Source organism: Melanotaenia boesemani, chromosome 19 (genome assembly GCF_017639745.1).
Source record: "Melanotaenia boesemani isolate fMelBoe1 chromosome 19, fMelBoe1.pri, whole genome shotgun sequence".
Classification (NCBI taxonomy): Eukaryota; Metazoa; Chordata; class Actinopteri; order Atheriniformes; family Melanotaeniidae; genus Melanotaenia; species Melanotaenia boesemani.
The window spans coordinates 25,557,647-25,577,356 of NC_055700.1; the positions used below are offsets into that span (position 1 = coordinate 25,557,647).

Here is a 19,710-nt window from a genome sequence, read left to right on the forward strand (position 1 = left end):
CAGATTTTTCAAACAACACTTTGCTCTCAGACTGAAGGTTTATTTGTGGATCATAGAGGTTATAAAAGCAGAATGGGAGACAGAACCTTAAGGTATCAGACCCCTTTCTGTGGAACCAGCTCCCAGTTTGGGTTCAGGACGAAGATTCTCTCGCTACCTTTGAGGCTACCCTTAAACCTTTTCATTTTGATAAGATTTACAGTTAGGGCTGGCTTGGGTGACCTTTAGCCATCCCTTTGGTAATGCTGCTATAGGCTTAGACTGCTGAGGGATTTCCCATGATGCACTGAGCATTTCTCTTTATTTCTCTCTATTAACTCTTTATTCTCCATGTGCAAATTTATATTATTATTGTCATTAACTTGTGTATGCTGTCCCGTGGATGCTCTGGATGAGCGACTGAATGAAAGAGAAGAGATGATGCAATTCACTGGTTTTTAGGTAGGTAATAATTTTTATGAATTGACAGATATGTACTCAGTTATTAAAAATTGGGCTATTGCAGAATGTGTAATTAATTTGTTTTAACTGGATTACAATTTGACTACAATGAATTGTTTTGAATTGAACTATGTCTGTAATAGTGCCTTGAGATGATGACTTTCATATGAATTGGTGCTATATAAATAAGACACCCACCACTTCCCACAGGTCAGAGTTGACTCTGCGGTACTGGACCTCATACTGCAGCGTCATCCATCCTGTCTCAACATCTGCAGACTGGGGAGGTTTCCAGCTCACTATAATATCATAGTTGACACTGGTCAAGCTCATGTTCAGCAGAGTCCAATTTAGGCTGACTGGAGGATCTGGTTGCACTGTAAAGCAAAGAGAATTATTTCAAAAACATCTCCCAGACTGAACTAAAAGACATTCTCAAAACAGAAACCTCATCTTTAAAAGTAATTGGGAAGTCTTAAAAACATGCACTAAAACAATATAAATAAATGACTATCGATGTTTAATGACAAACTTAACAACATTTAATTTAAATTAAATTAAAATTAGACTTTATTTATTCCTTTCCCTCTGGGAAATTAAAATTAAAAAATTGAAAATCTAGAAAATATAACCAAATTTAGAAATTGAGAGAGATTCAAAGAAAGACAGCAAATTGTATAGAATATACAGTAACAACATTCCGGAAAATTCTACAACTAGCATGTTTATTGGTGATAGGTGAGGGTGCCAAAATTGGGTATAAAAGAGGAATCCACCAAAGCGTTGATATTTCCAAGTGAAGATGGGTCATGGCTCACCAATTCTCAGAGAATCCTCAAAAAGTTACGGAAATAATTAAACAAAAAAAACTTTGGTCTTTCAACAGCTACAGTCCATTACATCATGAAAAACATTCAGGGAGTCAAGATTATGGAGGTCAATATTTACTGCAGCAAGACAATATACTAGACTTCATTTTGCTTTGAACAGACCTCACAGACACAGAGTGTGTGTTTGCTCTACTGACCGAGCAGCCGTTCAAATCTACTGAGCAGCAAAATCAACAAAACTGGACAGAAAATTAATAACAAATATATCTCTATCTCAAGTGTGTTCTTGATATCACATTTTAAATTAGCTTATTTTCTAAATATATTAACTTTTTTTTTAAGAAACTGTAAATATTTTGTGTATTTGTGTCTGTCAAATACAGGTTCAAGCAAATGAATTACAGATTTAAGTTTTTAATCACATTAGGGAAAATCAAAATTTTTCTAAGAAAATGGTTTATCCACAAAAACATTTGACTTTGAATGAAGATTTTAAGTGAAAACCCTGAAAGAAATAAGTAGAATTTGTCCTTTAGAGTCCTGAGATATTGAAAGAACATTAATTAGCAGGCTTCTGATAGCTGAAACAATGTTGGCACATGAAGGGAGATTTGCAGAGTTAGCAGAAGTCATCCAGTATGTTTGCCATATTTGACATTAGACCAAACTTGTAGAGAAACTAACTAAATGAACAACCAAAAGGGTCATTCTTGCTATCACATTTGGACTGTCATGCTTGAACTAATCAAGATAAGCAGAAGCTGTAAACTCACCGATATCCTGAACCTCAAAGCCGATTTCATCATACACGACGGCTTGATCCCGGGAGCGGAGCTGAATCCTGTAATTTACCCAGACGGTTGTGTGGTTCTCATTAAAAAAGCACTCATTGGACCTCTCAGTGCTGTAGTGAGGACATTCGCTCCAAATTCCAAGGGAGGGAATAAGGGGCCTGTCAGGTGGGTGAGAGGAAACACAATCAATCTAAAAATGTGAACAAAGAGGGTTTTAACTGTACAGCTGTCTCCTAAAAATAATTAACCTAGGCAAAATGTTTTAGGTTAGAATAAAAATGTTCTTAGGGCAAAACTGAAAGTTTGTCCTGAGAACCTGAGAGTTTATAGTAGGTTCAGCTGGATTCCAGATTTGATAATCTTGGTCTCTTCTTTTTTCAGAAGTAGTGCAACAACCAACTCTCTACACTGTAATCACATTACACTTACAGTTACATCTGCTGTTCTGCTGAAATCATCTTACCGGTGGGAAATCTGAGGGTATTGTTTGGTTTCCCAGCGGGAGCAACACTGAGGAACAGAAGAGCTTGGAGCTTAGAGAGAGAAGGGAGGAGTGCAAGTCTTTTGCTTGCATTTGGTTTTATTTACTGCACATTCTTACACACCACTGTAATTATTTCCTGCATTTAAGAAATAGGTTTGCAGGAATTGATTATATTATGCGTGATTCCCACAATTCCGAAGTGAATTTCAGGTCCTGAATAATACTCTACTGTTTTGTGAAGGTCTTGTCAAGTTATTCTTTGAACAGTTCTTTTTATTATCTTCAGTCAGGTCTTTGCACCGGACCACTTTCAGAGGAATGTAAATGAGTTGCTGTCGTAAAACAAGATAACTGGAGACTGTCAGAAAGCTCTCAGCTGTGTAGCGAGCACTTTGTCAGTAGTAAGTTTATTTACAGTTTCCTAGTCTGTTTATGGTGAGCTGCTCTAATTTTGAATATATTTATTTATTGAAAAGTAAAGACAACACATGATGTAGCAAACTGCAGTTGTTTAACGTTGCTGTGCCCCGGGACCAGACATTTCAATTTAGCATGTTGTTAACGGACATGTAATTGAGGCTAATTTTGTCTTCCTGCTACATCTGTCCCTAGCCTATGTCCCGTCCATCTTTGTGTCTGTCTGCACTCCTGAGAAAAGAAGGCAAACGAATGATCTGGAAAAGTTTGAAAGACAGCAAGCAAAAAAAGTACCATTTACAGTACAAATCACATTACAGTTTTTAAAAATGGTCTTGTTCTTTTGTTCAGTTCAGATATTCTTCTTCATGCAACAATAAATGGAAGCAAAAATGTTGTTCATGTGTACCTGGGAGGACAGTCAAATAATAAGTTTATACATAAGTCATGTTTTAAGTGAAGCAGCGTTTCTCACTGTAAATGCGACCACGACGAAACTGGTTGGATATTTAACAAATTCAACCTCCACGGCGGATCACCATGGTGATGGCAGTTTTCAGTGTCAGTGAAAAGTTGGACATGTATTTTACTTTGTGGTCTCATTCTTTAAAAAGCAACGTTTTCTCACAGTAATTGTTGGTAACGTTAACTCCTAAATATATCACCGGGACATCCCTAATATTTACATCGCATTAACGTTACCTGTATCTGCTGTTTTCTTACTCAGCTTTGACAGGAAGAGGAAATACTTTGGGTAACTTTCCACAGCTGAAGGTCTGATACGCATCCTGCCATGAAATATTTATAAGTCTCTAATCTGACTTGAATGCTTTTAATTCTGCCCCTGTGAAGTGTGACTGTCGATTGTCTCGGTAGTATGTCAAGGTAAGGTAAATTGGACGGCAATATTTCCGTCAGTTGGAGGTTTTGGAGTTCTTTTTTTTTTTTTTTTACCTGGAATTAGGAAAAATCATACGGATTTTCAGCAACAAGTGCATGTTTTTTTTTTTTTTTTCTGAACTTCACTGTCTGTCCTGACCACATTAGTTCTGAAGTGGTTTGGAAAGAGGTAAGTCCACTAGCGCCGTGCCTGATGAGAAACAGTTAATAGTCACTATAGTGGGTGTGAGGTTCCAACTAGCTTTTTGCCACCCAATGTGGCGGCATAAACAAACAATGAGATGTCACTGAGGATGGTTCATATGTGTGCAGGGGTGTGTGTGTGCACAAAACATTAGGAGGTAAGCTGAGTAATCATGCAAATGTGCTCGGCTGACTCGACTTTGCCTAATAAGCATTTCATTCCTTTCTTATGAACATCTTTATCAGAATGCCATGACTTCTCTACTTTCTACTTGCTTGGTGTCTTGGAGCACAAAAAAATGCCTGGTTATCCGTCATTTTTCTTTTTCCTGCCATTTTAACTGACCTGGTTGGCTGACAATCGGACACACACATTGTCATTAGCACACCCCAATTACTAAACTAAAACAAAGCTAATATTCATAATTGTCCAAGATATATTTTCCCAAAGAAGCAGAACAAATAAAAAGTTTTTTAACAAATGTACAAACCTTTTTTCAATTTAAGATCTTTATTGTCATTATGCAAGCATAACGGATGTTTTTTTAAAAATGCATCAGTCACGTATTAGTCATCAACTGAAAATAGTTGTATATATGAGCAATTTGTTGTAGTGGTGTTCGTCTTTCCACTGAGTTTACTGAATTTGTGTTTGGTATTAAAAAAACTGAACTACATATTATCTTTGAAATATCCAAATTATAACAGTGACCTTAAAGTGGACTTTGCCTTGTCAACACAGAGCGAGGAGGTACAGCTTTTGTCAGATAAGGTTTGGACTCAACAGTGTACACATCAGCCTTGATCAGATCAGGGTTGAGTGATGGTGTAACAGCACAGAGGGTGTCTCAGATCATTTCTTCAATAATCTGATTTATGTGGAAGATAAGGACAACTTGTAACTGTGTAATTCTCACGTGAATCATCTGAAGCTCATGTTTTGCTGTAAGCTAGTAACTATTATTGGGTAAATATGTTTCCAGTTTGAGTCTCTACCGACTCCTTTGGAAAACAGGTGTCATCCACCTTGTTTTCTTTTATCATCTATTTTATGGAAATTTTACTAAAGCTGCCACAACAAAACAAAAACACTATTGTGTTAGTTATAAAGTCTTTCCCCTCACGTTGTTTGGACGAAGAATACGCGCAGGTCTCCCGGCTCAGAAACGTTTCTGAACGTGCCGCCGTTCCATCTGCAGCGGAAAGTCTCCATGTTGTTGGAGATGCAGCCAGTGAGGTGTGGGCGCTGTGGGAGGAGGCCTGCAGGAAAAGAGGAAAATTACACATATTATTATTGTTACAAATCAACTTACACAATACACCATAAAGACATTTCTTTTTCTTTATTGCTAGTGGAGGATGACTGAGCTGGGAGGATGACTGTAACCCGACCTCAGAGAGCAGCCAGGCCGCAAGGCAGCGTATTCCTGGAAATCATTTTACTGCCTGTTAGAAGAAAGCTGCAGCCGGGGAGTTCACTGGCTCCGCTGTCGTGGAATAATCTTATTTGTTTTCGCTTTACTCAGAAACTCACTTGCACAGAAAGAGCCATGGGGATCAAGTTTTACTGCCTGCACAGATTCAAACCACATGTGAGCAGCACATTTCTCTTGAGCCTTCATCAGCAGACTTAAGTCCTGTCAAAAACCCTGTTTCTGTGCATGTGCTGGGTTCACATGGCAAAACTGAAAAACACCTTTTTTCTTTTGTGAAGATATACTTAATTTTCTAGTTAGAACAAAGTAATTGTTTAGTGTGAACTAACTGCAAAAAAAAAGTGTGCAGATACACGGCATGGATGCATGCCTGAAAAGATATGAAGTGTTTGAAGCATGAGGTCATTTTTAGCCCAGCATGCTTTCTGCAACACACACACATCCATTTTTCAAGTAAATGATATATGTTTGTTGTAGTGTCATACTGTAGTTACATACAGCATGGATGTACATGTAAAGAGACAATTAAACACAGATGAATAAGCAAAACTTTAAAACAAAAAAAAGGGGGAGATACACTAAAAAGTCTGTTTTTTGTTCAAAGAACAGAAAATGACTGAATGCAGAATGAGATATATTGGATATAAATTAGAGTTTAAAATGTAAGATGCTTTTAGTTATTTGATAAGTGAAGTGAGATGAAGTTAAAGCATTTGTGACTGTATGTCCAGGAGGCCATCAGCAGCAGAGGTGTGACAACGTTTGCATTTAGAGAGGATCAACACAAGAAGCCAGGCTGGCTGAGTGCAGATAAAGTGTGAAAACCAGATGTCTCCTTCACTCAAGCTGTGGATGCATACCTCGGGCCCGTTTCAGAGAAGAGGAATCACGTGTTAAAAATAACCTGTTTACACAATCCCTGCCTTTTCCTGGGAATTGTCCTTTGTCAGGATTAAGAGAAAAATCTATTTGACACATACTATGCAATGCTTTTTTTTTTGTGGAGAGCCCCTGTTCAAACTTGACCTAGAAAAGAGTAACACACAGCAGAGTAGTTAACTTATTAAATCACTTGGTTGGGTATTAATTCTATTATAAAAAAGTTGAAAATAAGTTTAAACATTTCAAATTAATTTCAAGAAGTTTTACTGCATCATAGTTTGCCGTGATTTTGTAAATCATAGTGTAATATCTTAATCCATTTCATTCACACCACCACCGTCAGACCTCTGAAATCCATGTAAACAGAACTGACACTTGAAAAACATTTGGGCAGAAAACTCTGCATATGTTTAAGATAACCAACAGTAGGTTAGTTAACACAACGAAGGATCAACCTATATATCCACCAGCCGAAATATTTTTTTTTTACTTGCATCATCATCAGCCGATACGTGTTTGCCGATATGTTTTTTCCAACATGATTTTATAGACAGGTGTCCGCAGGCAGCTCTGTGTTGTTGGAGATGCTGCAGTTACCTGCAGAGCATGCATTACCCCCCCAGCAGAGCGCTGGTGGAACGCCTGCTGCATCAGCTTAAAAAATAGCAGGTTTTAAACTTTCAAAGCATCTTTTAACTGTTTAACTTAGCTGAAATATTACTGTACACTTTAACACTACAAACAGGAAGTTTATGGGTCGATATGAAAAACAGGAATACAGCTTCTATAAAACTTCTTGCCAAGAGAGCTGCAGACAGAGGATGTAGGCTGTGTGCAGGAGAACAGACGTGATCTGCTCCGGCTGTTCTGGATAGTTGTTTTAGCCTCATAGTAAATAGTGTAGATTGTCATGACAGTATACATATTCTTTCGTGCATGTGGTTCATGTATAGCTCAGGTCTCTGTTGTAAGTTTTACCGAGTGCACTAAAAGAAATTATATATGTTATGAAATATAATCTTATATAATAAGATCTCTGACAGGAATAATTGCACACAGCAGCTGATCGATCAGAGTGATCAGCTGATAAAGCGGACAAATAGCTCTGATGTGTAAAGTCAAATAAGTAAAAACTCCAATGAGTTCTAAAATGTCTTGTTTTATTCTATGAAGCCTAGAAGTGACTGCAGCACAAGGTTTGGATAAAAAAAAAGACACCGACAGCGCGTGAGGCAAAGCCGTGTGGGAGTCCCAGCCAGACCTGACCTAATCTGGTTGGCTGGGACTTCTAAATAGTTGTTTAAGCCTCATAGTAAAACGTGTGTATTGACATGACATATTCTTGCCTTCTTTCCATGTGCACCTGCTGCTTTGTGTGTGACGGCAGCGTGCACGTAGTTGATACGACTACGATGCAGAGAGAAGGCAAAAATATTTCTGGCTCATAAGCTCTGCTAGACATTCCTCTTCCAGCAAAGTGCAGAAACCCTTTTGAGTTGTTTGTTTCAGTGCACATCTTGATGATATGAACGTTAATTCCTGCAAGGTCCAGTATGATGTAAAATAAGCATAGATTCATTTCTGCATATACTTCCACATCATCTGATCCAGAGCGTCAGGAATATAAAAATAGAAAATCCTGTGTGGTGAAAATGTCCACCCGTGGCTGGATAGGATTACATTTCTTCTGTTTTTTTACATACTAAATATTAAAACAAACATTAAAAGAACATCAGCAGCCTGTATCGGCCAAGGCTGATGGAAAGAAAAAATAAAAAATCAGTATCGGCATCGTCCCTAAAAATACATATCAGTCGATCCCTAAACACTATACTATGGTTTAACTCTCCAATACTTATTAATGTTAGAAAAGCAACCAATATCAAGTGAAGTGAATGTTCCCCTTAACCAATTAACTAAAAAGTCTAAATATAACCATCAAAGAATTCATTAAGGCTTGTGTTGCCATGAGCAGTGTAGGAAAAACACTACCCGTATGTTATCAAGGAAGATTTTACCGGTTTGCCTTATTTCTGCATCAATGACTGTTCATCATTTCTTTGGTAGAAAATGTTAAGTGCCCTTTCAAATTCAGTTTGTTAACTTTGCAGACTGTTTTAAAGTTTTTAACCTTTTAATATTAATCAATGTGGCCATTTGGCATCATCTCCTCTCAAAGCCCACAACAGGAATCTCAGCTTGTAAAATGTTTAATGACTATTTGAACATTTGAAAAGTCACTCTGTACTTTTAGGACTAATTTTACTTTCAGGTCAAATACTTGCAGATGGATTTCTGCTCGTCCAGCGGCAAGTATTTTGAAAGTTAATTCAGTTATTTTGAAAGTTAAAATAAGGATAAAATAAAGCTGGGTCTTGGCAGAGAGTGCAGTCAGACTGACTTGCACACTGACAGCGCTCATTTTTGTGCTTTTCGTTAATGAAAGTGCTGCTGTGTTGGCTCAGCAGCTATCAAGCAGAGGTCACTGCTGGTTTAAGTAAACATATGAGCAGCAGATCCAGAGCGGACTTTGGAGCATGCTCATCAAAGCCACTAAACGCGTTGACTATTTCCAAGAAGGTAATATCAATTCACAACCTACTCTCGTTACAGTACTCCTATATCCGAACCACCACCAGATACCAAGTAAACATGTTTATATCATTTCTCTGTCAGCGCTACCAGCAGCCTGTTTCAGAGAGAAACACAACATCCTCACTCGATTTGTTTTGATAAGTCCAGATGTGTTTCCGCTCAGCTGTGGAACTAGGAAATGGCCACTAACATTAATTTCCTTTAAAGGACAAACTCATCCTCTCAGCAGATCCAATTCTTATTAGCTGGAACACAGCTTATTGTCTGTCTTTGTTTGTACAGCCACTTGATGATAATTAGTGTGTGCTTTTCCTTTTATTGCACCTATTAACATCAGCACAGTGTACTGGTGGGAAGCTCACATTAAGGTCATTGCAGTGAGCACACAGGGCAAAGGGGTTATTTAGAGAGTCCCATGTTCAGACATCATTCAGTCCACTCTCAGGGGGAAATGCCTTACGTCCTGCATTTAGAAAAGTCATTTCCTACAGTGGCAAAGGGTCACAATGCTCTCATTGGAGATTACAGATTATAACATTTTACTACACTAAAAGGTTTATAAAAAAATGTGAAAAGAAGAAAAAAAAAAAAAAGAAAATAAAGGTTTTATTAGCACAAGACAACAAATGTAAGCTACATTAAAAACCAATGTTCTGACTCTAGTGACACAAGGTGTGGTGCATGGGTAGCACAGAGGAAACACGTAAATAAATTAATAATAATTGTTCACTGAACACATGTCGAGTCAGTTCCTAGAAGTAGCAGCAGCTGGGTTTTCAGTGTAGCTGGGAAGTGAGAGGAGCTATTCTGGGCAACGGTGTCTTCAAATAACAAGTTCCATCCATCTTCTGACACTGTCCAACTTTAGAAGCCATATAAACCAGTTTCTGCCCACTTATGTGAAATGTGGGAATGCATCCATGGGAAAACCAGTGTACTGGTCCCAGATCATGGTATAAGTAAAAATATGTACTTAGGCACAGTGCTTTAAAAAAGTATTCATCCTCTCAGGCATTTTTCTGTTTTCTTCCCTAACATCCTTGAAATAAAATTAGTATATTTAAGGATTTTACATAATGAACTGACAGAAAATGTTTTGCTCTTGTTAGGAATTGATGTTGCAAATTTCCTTTCGAGGTCACTTATTCAACTGTCCATGTGTACCACATGTGAGTCATAGGATCTCAGTATTCACATGAGGGAAAAAAGTCTAAAATAATTATAATAATTAAAAAGAATAAATTTTTACTATGTTTCTCTAATAATAAAAACTAAATAAATAAATAATATTTTTCCATGTTCTCTAATTGTTTAAAATAATATACACACCTGATCCTGTGCATTTTGTTTGATTTTCTTTACTTTAAGGACGTGTTATGTCTTCATGTTTCGTTTTTTTGTAAGTGTAATAGCTTAGGTCACTATCACAGTGACAGCATAATGAAGACCAAAGAGCTCTGAATATCCAGCAGAGCACAATCTAATCCATTTTAGGTCATGGAATGAAAAAGAAGAAAAAAGATTTGGCCCTAAAACAAATCAGTCAAGAAATGATACATTTCAGAGTAAAACATGGAGGTGCATCAGATCCTCGCGGTCTTACCTTATTTCTATGAGAACTTTTACTGTAATTTTCCACGTCTGACCACGAGCATTTACTGTAGCTGTGGTTGCGCACGATGCCCTGCATTGTACCCTTAATGCCCTTTGAGCTGTAGTCCCTTTCCTGGATTGGTAGACCAGAGTTCGATTCTTTGACACGCATCAGTTTGGTTGCACATTCACACCTCTCCAAATGAACCAGACTTTTTGAGAAAACAAACTACGACTTAAAACAAGTGTTTTTTTGTGAATGCAAAAACATCAAGAAATTCAAGGCTACGCAGCTCTAGAAAAATGTAAAAGCTGCATCTGTTTGAGGTGAAGCATCAGGCTGAGAATATTTACCGGATAATAAACGTGGCCAGAAAACAAGAGCAGCCTCCATCAAACTCAGTCTGTTTGTCTGAGGTGCACCTGGAGCGGTCCTGGAGAAGATCCGTGGAAAAAACATCAATCATGGTCGGCATAACTAATAGGTGATGCTGTGTAGTTTTAAAAAGAAAAGAAACCTAGAGCATGCATAACCGTGGCATATATGACATATAATATATGGGTGGGACTCGATTAAAAAAATTTATTTAAACAATTACAGGCTTTGTAATGAATTTCGATCGCATTTAATTGCATAACAATATTTGCCCCAAGAAGCAACAGTTTTTTTTTTTTTCTTTTTTTTTCTTTTTCTTCTTTTTTTTTTCTCTTTTTTTTCTTCTTTTTTTTTCTCTTTTTTTTCCTTTTTTCCTTTTTTTTTTCCTTTTTTTATTTTAAATGGATTTTTGTGGGTGACTGAATCAAATTATAGACAGACATTAACATTGTAAACAAACGTCTGGAAAAATGCATTTAATTGAATTTCAATTCAAAACAGTGGAAAAGAAATAGAAAATGTCACTAGCAAAAAATGAACAGACCTAAAGTTGAAGTGTCTCCAGCCTTTCACCAAATTCAAGTCCAAGTAGAGAATTCTCAAGAAAAGCATTGAACATAAATCTGGGGAGGGAAATTTTCCAGAAGCAGCAAAGCGTCATGGGTCATTTCAAAGTTAGAAATGTTAAATTTCATTCAGTTCTGTGCAGTTAGCATGCTACGTTTTTTTTTAAAGATGTTTAAGATGGTTTTATTCTACTTAACATTTGTGCTTCACATAAAGATAAACATTTTCCTAAACCTCATTCTAAATAACCAACAGTGTCGATAGGTAATGATCAAACAGCAGTCCTTAAAACTCACCTTGGGGGAGTGGTAGCCTAGTGGGTGCAGAGATGGGCTTGGGTCTGGATGACCCGGATTCAAGTCCAAATCAAGGTGTGCTAACAGAGGTAAACCACTCTGAGCCCGAGTAAGGCCTCTAATCCAACTACTCTCCGGGCGCCAAAACCTGGCAGCCCACTGCTCTCTATTAAAGCTAGAGACAGGTAAAATGCAGAGCTGAATTACCCAATTGGAATGAATAAAGTAAAGCCTATTATAATTAAAATGTAGTAAAAGGAGGTGCTGAGAGTGAAGATGGGAAAATTGTGCTGCACCTAAATTTTTGCTGGTGCACCCAAATTAAAAAGTTAGGCCAACCAGTACAACCAATGCAAAACGTTTGTCTGGAACCCTGAAAAAAGAAGCAGCTTCTTTCTCTTTGTTAGATGGAGACAAAAACTGAAACTTGAAGCGTGTGTGGTGGAAAATCAGCATCTTGTGTTATCGCTATGCCCACAGAGAAATTGGCTGGCAGCAGCATCATGATGTGGGTATGAGATAATGGCAGTTCCTGGAACCTTGGGTCAAAAGTGAAGGACTACTTCGGTACATATGGGCATATTCTTAAAGAAAACCTGCTTCTGTCTTGAAGATAAGTGAGGCTGAGATGAATGTTCAGCTTTCAGCGTGACGGTGACTCCAGGAACATTAATAAAGTGACACTGGAGGCGATATTTATCTGATGTGTCCTGGTTCCACTTTCTCTGCCTTGAAGCCAACTATATAAATTTAGTTTTTAAGGACTTTAATTTAGTTTTTAATGGATATTTAAAAACAAAAAAGTTTTCCAACAGTTATTGGTTTACTCACTTATTGTTTTTTGTGACTTTTACACACGTAGACAAAATTGTTGGTTCCCTTCGGTTAATGAAAGAAAAACTCCCAATGGTCACAGAAATAACTTGAATCTGACAAAAGTAATAATACATAAAAATTCTATGAAATTTAACCAGTGAAAGGGACATGTTAATCCAAGGTGTGTCCACTAATTAGCATCACAGGTGTCTACAATCTTGTAATCAGTCAGTGGGTCTATATATAGGCTACAGGTAGTCACTGTGCTGTTTGGTGACATGGTGTGTACCACACTCAACATGGACCAGAGGAAGCAAAGGAAAGAGTTGTCTCAGGAGATTAGAAAGACAAGCAGCTTGATGTTCCTGTGACTACAGTTGCACATATTATTGAGAAATTTAAGATCCATGGGACTGTAGCCAACCTCTCTGGACGTGGCCGCAGGAGGAAAATTGATGACAAATCAAAGAGACGGATAATACGAACGGTAACAAAAGAGCCCAGAAAAACTTCTAAAGAGATTAAAGGTGAGCTCAAGCTCAAGGAACATCAGTGTCAGATCTCACCATCTGTCCTTGTTTGAGCCAAAGTGGACTTAATGGGAGACGACCAAGGAGGAACCATTGTTGAAAACAAATCACTAAAAAGCCAAACTACATGTTGACAAGCCACAAAGCTTCTGGGAGAATGTCCTATGGACAGAAGAGACAAAAGTTGAACTTTTTTCCAAGGCACATCAGCTCTAATGATGAAAAATGAAGCATATGAAGAAATGAACACCGTCCCTACTGTGAAACATGGAGGAGGCTCTGTTATGTTCTGGGGCTGCTTTGCTGCATCTGGCACAGGCTGTCTTGAATCTGTGCAGGTACAATGAAATCTCAAGACTATCAAGGGATTCTAGAGAGAAATGTGCTGGCCAGTGTCAGAAAGCTTGGTCTCAGTCGTAGGTCATGGGTCTTGCAACAGGACAATGACCCAAAACACAACTAAAAACACCCAAGAATGGCTAAGAGGAAAACATGGACTATTCTAAAGTGGCTTCTATGAGCCCTGACCTGAATCCTATTGAGCATCTTTGGAAGGAGCTGAAACATGCTGTCTGGAAAAGGCTCCCTTCAAACCTGAGACAACTGGAGCAGTTTGCTTATGAGTAGTGGACCAAAATACCTGCTGAGAGGTGCAGAAGTCTCACTGACAGTTACAGGAATCAAAAGGTTGTGCAACAAAATATTAAGTTAAGGGTACCATCATTGTTGTCCAGGCCTGTTTCATGAGTTAATGTTTTTTAAATAATTCTGTTGAAGCATGGTTGAAAAGCAACGTCTGACTTTCATGAGTTAAATTTCATAGAATTTTTATTTATTGTTACTTTAGTCAGATTCAAGTTATTTCTGTGACCATTGTGATTTTTTCTTTCATTAATCGAAGCGAATCAACAAATTTGTCCACGTGTGTATGATGTGTTTTTAGAATGTGCAATTGTGTGTTTTAGGTTCTTTAAGCTCTTCAAAGATTCAGTGTTTATTGTCATTTGCACAATAAGGAAACAAGTTTCCCTGAACAATGAAATTCTTATTTTGCCATCCACACTGAATGCCATAAAAGATTATAAAAGAAAAAATAAACTATTTTAAAACCTAGATAGAATATAAAGATAAGATAAAATACTCTGAGTAAATAATCTATGTACATAAATGTGCAGTGTGCTATATAAACTGTTGTGCCAAATTCAACAATGAATGATTAGCTGTGCAAAAAACTGTCATGGGCTGGACGGTAAGATGTGCAATTTCTATTATAAATAATAATAAGACACATACAACAGTACAACAATATTGCAGATACTGTGTTTAAGCTCTTGTTATGCCCTTTTAAATTGCCCCATGGGGACAAATAATTTGAATTTGAATTGAATTGGATAATGTATTGAATGGATTAATTCCTTAAAACGGTTATTTTTCATAATGGATATTACATAGTTTTCCTGGCATTAAAGGGAAAAATAAATGCTAAAAATAATCTTCGTTATTGGATATCAGTCTAATTACAAACAGAAAAAGTGGGTATATTTATTCTTTTCTTCTTTTTTCATGACTGACACTATGAACCCAAAACATTTCATATCAACGTTATTTCTCTTAACATATATTTAGACTTACTTTAGACAGACCAATAAGTATTTCAGATCATTTAATGAAGAAATGGCCAGTGTGTACTCTGGACTGAAGACCAATAGGAAGGTTGAGTTTGTTGGGCGGTTGGAAACAACTTCATAGCGGTGCATTACGGCCACCAACCGATGTCTGAAACTGACGTCAGAATGCAGGAACGAACTCTGAACTCAGCGCTACCCACTAGTAAATGAATTGACTTCATAACCATGGCAACGTAAAAGACACATGGAAGTTTGAAGGCCGGCAGTGTATGACAATGCTTGAAATGGACGTACCTATTACGTACGTAAGGGAGCATAAATGGAACTTTACAGGAAGTTGGCCATTTTGTGTCAAAGTTGCCATTTTGGCGTTTTACTGAAGTCGCATTTGAATGAACTCCAACCAGAGATTTTATCGTACTGCCATCAAAATTGGTCAGAATTTTCAGAAAGCATGCGTGATTAAAAGTTATCAAAAACTTTCTCAAAGGAGTACATGTACAGTGGGGGCGGGGCCTCAAAGTTTGATGTCTCACCATGAAAAACTAAACTGATGTAACTCCCACATAAAACAAGATATCTAAAATAAAATACACATGCATAACCATGGCGAATATTGGTCCAACACCATGAAACAGGAAGTCCTTGTAACTGACCCATTCTAACTTTGATCTCCACTAAGCTCAGCAGGGAGGGCAGCAGTCAGACCTGGAACTCTAGTGCAAGTAGAGACTATTACTATTACATATGCTGGAAAAGTTGCAATATGGCACTATAGGGCCCCCTACAATGACTTAATCGATCAGCCTCAACCACTACATTGACCAACATGGATGAAATTCAGCACATTAATATAACATGCCAGGTGTACAAAAAAAGCCATTTGGACCACGAGGTGCCAGCTGATCCTTGGAGGAGGACAATGACCAGCTAGAGCAGAAAATCTCTGGAGGAGTGTGCTATGAGAGGGAGGTAGCTGGGTTTTGCGGTGGTGAAACAGGCTTAAGCGGCGCCAAAGGTGTGAAGGCCTTTATCACTGCTTACGGCTTTAATTGTTGTTATTGTTTTGTCTTTAAAGACAGAGACCATTTTACATGCTTTCCTACATGCTCTCTCCTCACGCCTTGACCACTGCAACAGCCTTTTTACACATCTTAACCAAAAATTCATTAATCGGCTACAGATGGTTCAGAACTGGCCACTAGACTTTGAACAAGAACCAAGAAAAGACTTGTTTTAGCCTCTTCACATTGACTCCTAGAATGTTTTAGAATTGATTTTAAGATCTTAGTTGACTTTAAAAACCCCTGAAGGCCTTTCGTCTTATTAGTTATCCAATTTTTTTCAAACCATATGAGCCTGTACGTAGATGGAAATACTCTGACAGAGGACATTTACTTGTTCCAGACACTCAGGTAAAGACCAGAAATGACAGAACATTTTTGGTATTATGAGAGGCATCAAAGCAGCACCGAGGTACAAAGACAGAGGTAGTCTTTCACTACTTTTAAACTATGAAAAGTTAAAGATAGCCACAGATACACATAAACAGGAACAACCATTTCCCACTGTGTTCCTGTTGCCACTTAACACACCTCATTGCAGCTGATAATATAAGTACAAAGTTGTGCTGGGTAATGATGCAGCAGAAAAACACCAAAAATCAGCTGAGTGGTAAAAATTAAGTTGTTTTTGTTGCCTGTGTCTGCAAACAGCTATTAGCTTGTGTTTAAATGATTAAATGAAACATTAAGAGCAAATTTAATTTATATTTGTCATCTGGTTAAGTGTAGTTATTCCTTCCAATGGGCAAGCAGCCATTAAACACAGTGACACCAGAGCTATCTGAATCACTTGATAAAATTTGAGGAGATGGCAAGGATTCAGAAATTTGCAGTCCATTACCTCTGAATGATCCACAACAAGGATTTCTGCAAACAAGCTGATGCCCTTCAGCTTCTTAGCAACAAAGCACTTTATATCAAAACACAGTGACTTTGTTAAATCTCACAAAAAATATGAAACCAAAAAAGAACAAAAAAATTAAGCTGCAGGAGAACATGTCTTCAGCAGCACATTCACTAACTTACTGAGGGTGTTTTGTAACAAAAGCAAAGCTCCAGATGTTAATGCGCAGCTTAAACAGTCAATTCAGACCTAGCTTATGTCTGTGGATAAAATACTGCCCATGTGTAACAACACAGAGCCTTTCCACAGCCACCGGGCAGAAAACTGGGCCTCCACACTGAACAGCTCCTCATTGTTCAGCAGTGCAGAGCTCTGAATTCCTGGTAAGCCACTTTACTAGAAATCTGCTGGCTCTCGGTGGAGGGCTCCGGTGTTGCGCAACACATTTTGTGCTCATCTGAATGCCAAAGCTACATGATAAGTATGCAGTTATTGTTGTACTTTAAAAAAGCTCTCAGCTGTGGCCACTTAAAAAATCCACTTTAACTTGAAAGTAGTTCAAATGTTACGTTTTTGTCACAAACAAAACAAAACACTTAAAAATCTGGGCATCAAATGTTAAATACAGCAACATAGGCGTCAAACAGCATAAGTTGGATTGTTGTGCAATAATTAAAATTTTAAACATGGTTCATCTCTTCCAATGCAAAACAAGAAAACTGAACAGGATGGTTATTTAATGTGTGTGCAGAATCGTACCTTTTTGAGGGTCTGGATGTACCGCTGATCCAGTGAGGATGAGAAGGAGGAAGAAGGGCGCGATGAGAGCTGCAGCCATGATGTCGAGCTGTGGCAGAAACGTGGTTAATGTTAGTTTCTCAGCTCAGTCCGTCCAGATGAAGAACACCAGCCATCAAGGCCCAACCCACTAACACCATTTAACAGGGACGCTCCCACCTCCACTTTTACTGAATGTGGAGAGGTTACATAAAACTGTACAGAGCTGTTGAACTGACTGCTTTAGATTAAAGTGTGCAGGAAATAATAAACAGTCACATGTAAAGTAAATATATTAAAGTTTTCTAATAAGCTCTTTTACAAACCAGTATTTATCTGGATAAGTGTTGCTTATATTGACTATCTGCAAGGCAAACATAACGTAAACCTTCTGCCAATATAAATCGACTACCATCAATGTAATCCAATGTAGCCGGATTACATTTACTAATAATAAATATCCATTTATTACACATATGTACACATGTATTTTTGATATATTTTTCTAGATTTTTCTCTGTAGTTTTGTGGCAGAGAAACAAACTTAAATTATAAGACCTTTCAAGGTGAAATTTTTCGATAATCTGGCTGTGCAGCTAATGTGTGAACAGGATAACTGGCATTTTTGGCTTGCAGCATCAAATGTGTGTGTGCATCATAATATGTGCTGGTAACTTCTTTGTTTACTCCTAAATGTGAACTAACATGTTCACATTTAGCAAGTAAAGATTCCACCCCAACCAGCCGAGGCAGACAAAAAAGAAATCCCATTTACTAGGCTTGCCCCGATACAACTTTTTCAGTTTAGATAAAAGTACTGGCTGATACCGATATCAATCCAATACGATATCTGTACGACTCATATATATGGAGGACGTAAAGTGACACAAAGAATTAATTAAATATATCATTCAATAATTACTTAAATGTGTCATTAAATAATTAAAATGATAATGAAATACATAAATGTGTAATTAAATAATTAAAATGATAATTAAATAAACAAATGTGTTATTAAATGTATCATTAATTAATTAAAATACAAATTAACATATGTAAAAACATATATAATTATTTCACTATTTAATTAATTATTTATCTATTTCATTATTTCACTATTTAATTAATTATTTATCTATTTCATTATTTCACTATATGAAATATGTTCACTAGCTCTGCATTGATCAATTATCTGAAAAGTCTTTGCCTGGACTTGTGGAAAGGGCAACCAATCAGGCGTCAGGAACCGCCCACTGAGTTTGATGGGCTAGGCTGACAGATAAAATAAATTAATGATTTTGGCAGTGGCGGACCATGAAATAATTAATTAAATAGTGAAATATTTAAGTAAATAGATAAATAATTAATTAAATAGTGAAATAATGAAATAGATAAATAATTAATTAAATAGTGAAATAATTAATTAAACAGATAAATAATTAATTAAATAGTGAAATAATGAAATAGATAAATAATTAATTAAATAGTGAAATAATTAATTAAATAGATAAATAATTAATTAAATAGTGAAATAATGAAATAGATAAATAATTAATTAAATAGTGAAATAATTAATTAAATAGATAAATAATTAATTAAATAGTGAAATAATTATATATGTTTTTACATATATTAATTTGTATTTTAATTAATTAATGATACATTTAATAACACATTTATGTATTTAATTATCATTTTAATTATTTAATTACACATTTATGTATTTCATTATCATTTTAATTATTTAATGACACATTTAAGTAATTATTGAATTATATATTTAATTAATTCATTATGTCACTTTACGTCCTCCATACACATATACTTTTACTTATTTTGTAGAGTGGAATGTGAGAAAAGGCTTGATCAAGTGATTTTACTCAGAGAATAGTCAGCAACATGAAAAAAATTGACTGAAAAAGACATTTTTTCAGTGGGATTCCCACGGGATGGGAGTCAATGTTACTATTAATCACGTGATTGGGACGGTACAGGATAAAAAGTTAACGAGAGCAGACGGGAGCAGGAAACTAACGGAAAAAAAAAAGACAGGCGCAGCCATTTTGTAGTTTTTGCTCAATAAACCTACACTGCAACCAAGCATAAAAAAGAACTACACTACCCAGAAGACACTGCTTTCTGGCCGCTGCTTCCCTGCCAGAATTGAAATAAGAAAAGGGATGGAGTTAGCAAACACCCGCTGCGAAACCAATATGGCAAAAAATGATTTACAACGCAAAGTTAGAAGTAATGACGT

General features: G+C 36.9%; 1 protein-coding gene across 1 annotated transcript in view; it reads right to left on the reverse strand.

Moving 5' to 3' along the window:
- ghrb (growth hormone receptor b) overlaps positions 1–19,710 on the reverse strand; it is a 35,499-nt gene that overhangs the window by 6,894 nt on the left and 8,895 nt on the right. The window contains exons 2-5 of the mRNA XM_041969383.1: positions 17,436–17,523; positions 5,174–5,309; positions 2,045–2,223; positions 640–818 (exon numbers count right to left, since the gene is read on the reverse strand). Of these exons, the coding sequence (XP_041825317.1) occupies positions 640–818; positions 2,045–2,223; positions 5,174–5,309; positions 17,436–17,514 (573 nt within the window). The 5' untranslated portion in view covers positions 17,515–17,523. The remainder of the gene's footprint in view (positions 1–639; positions 819–2,044; positions 2,224–5,173; positions 5,310–17,435; positions 17,524–19,710) is intronic.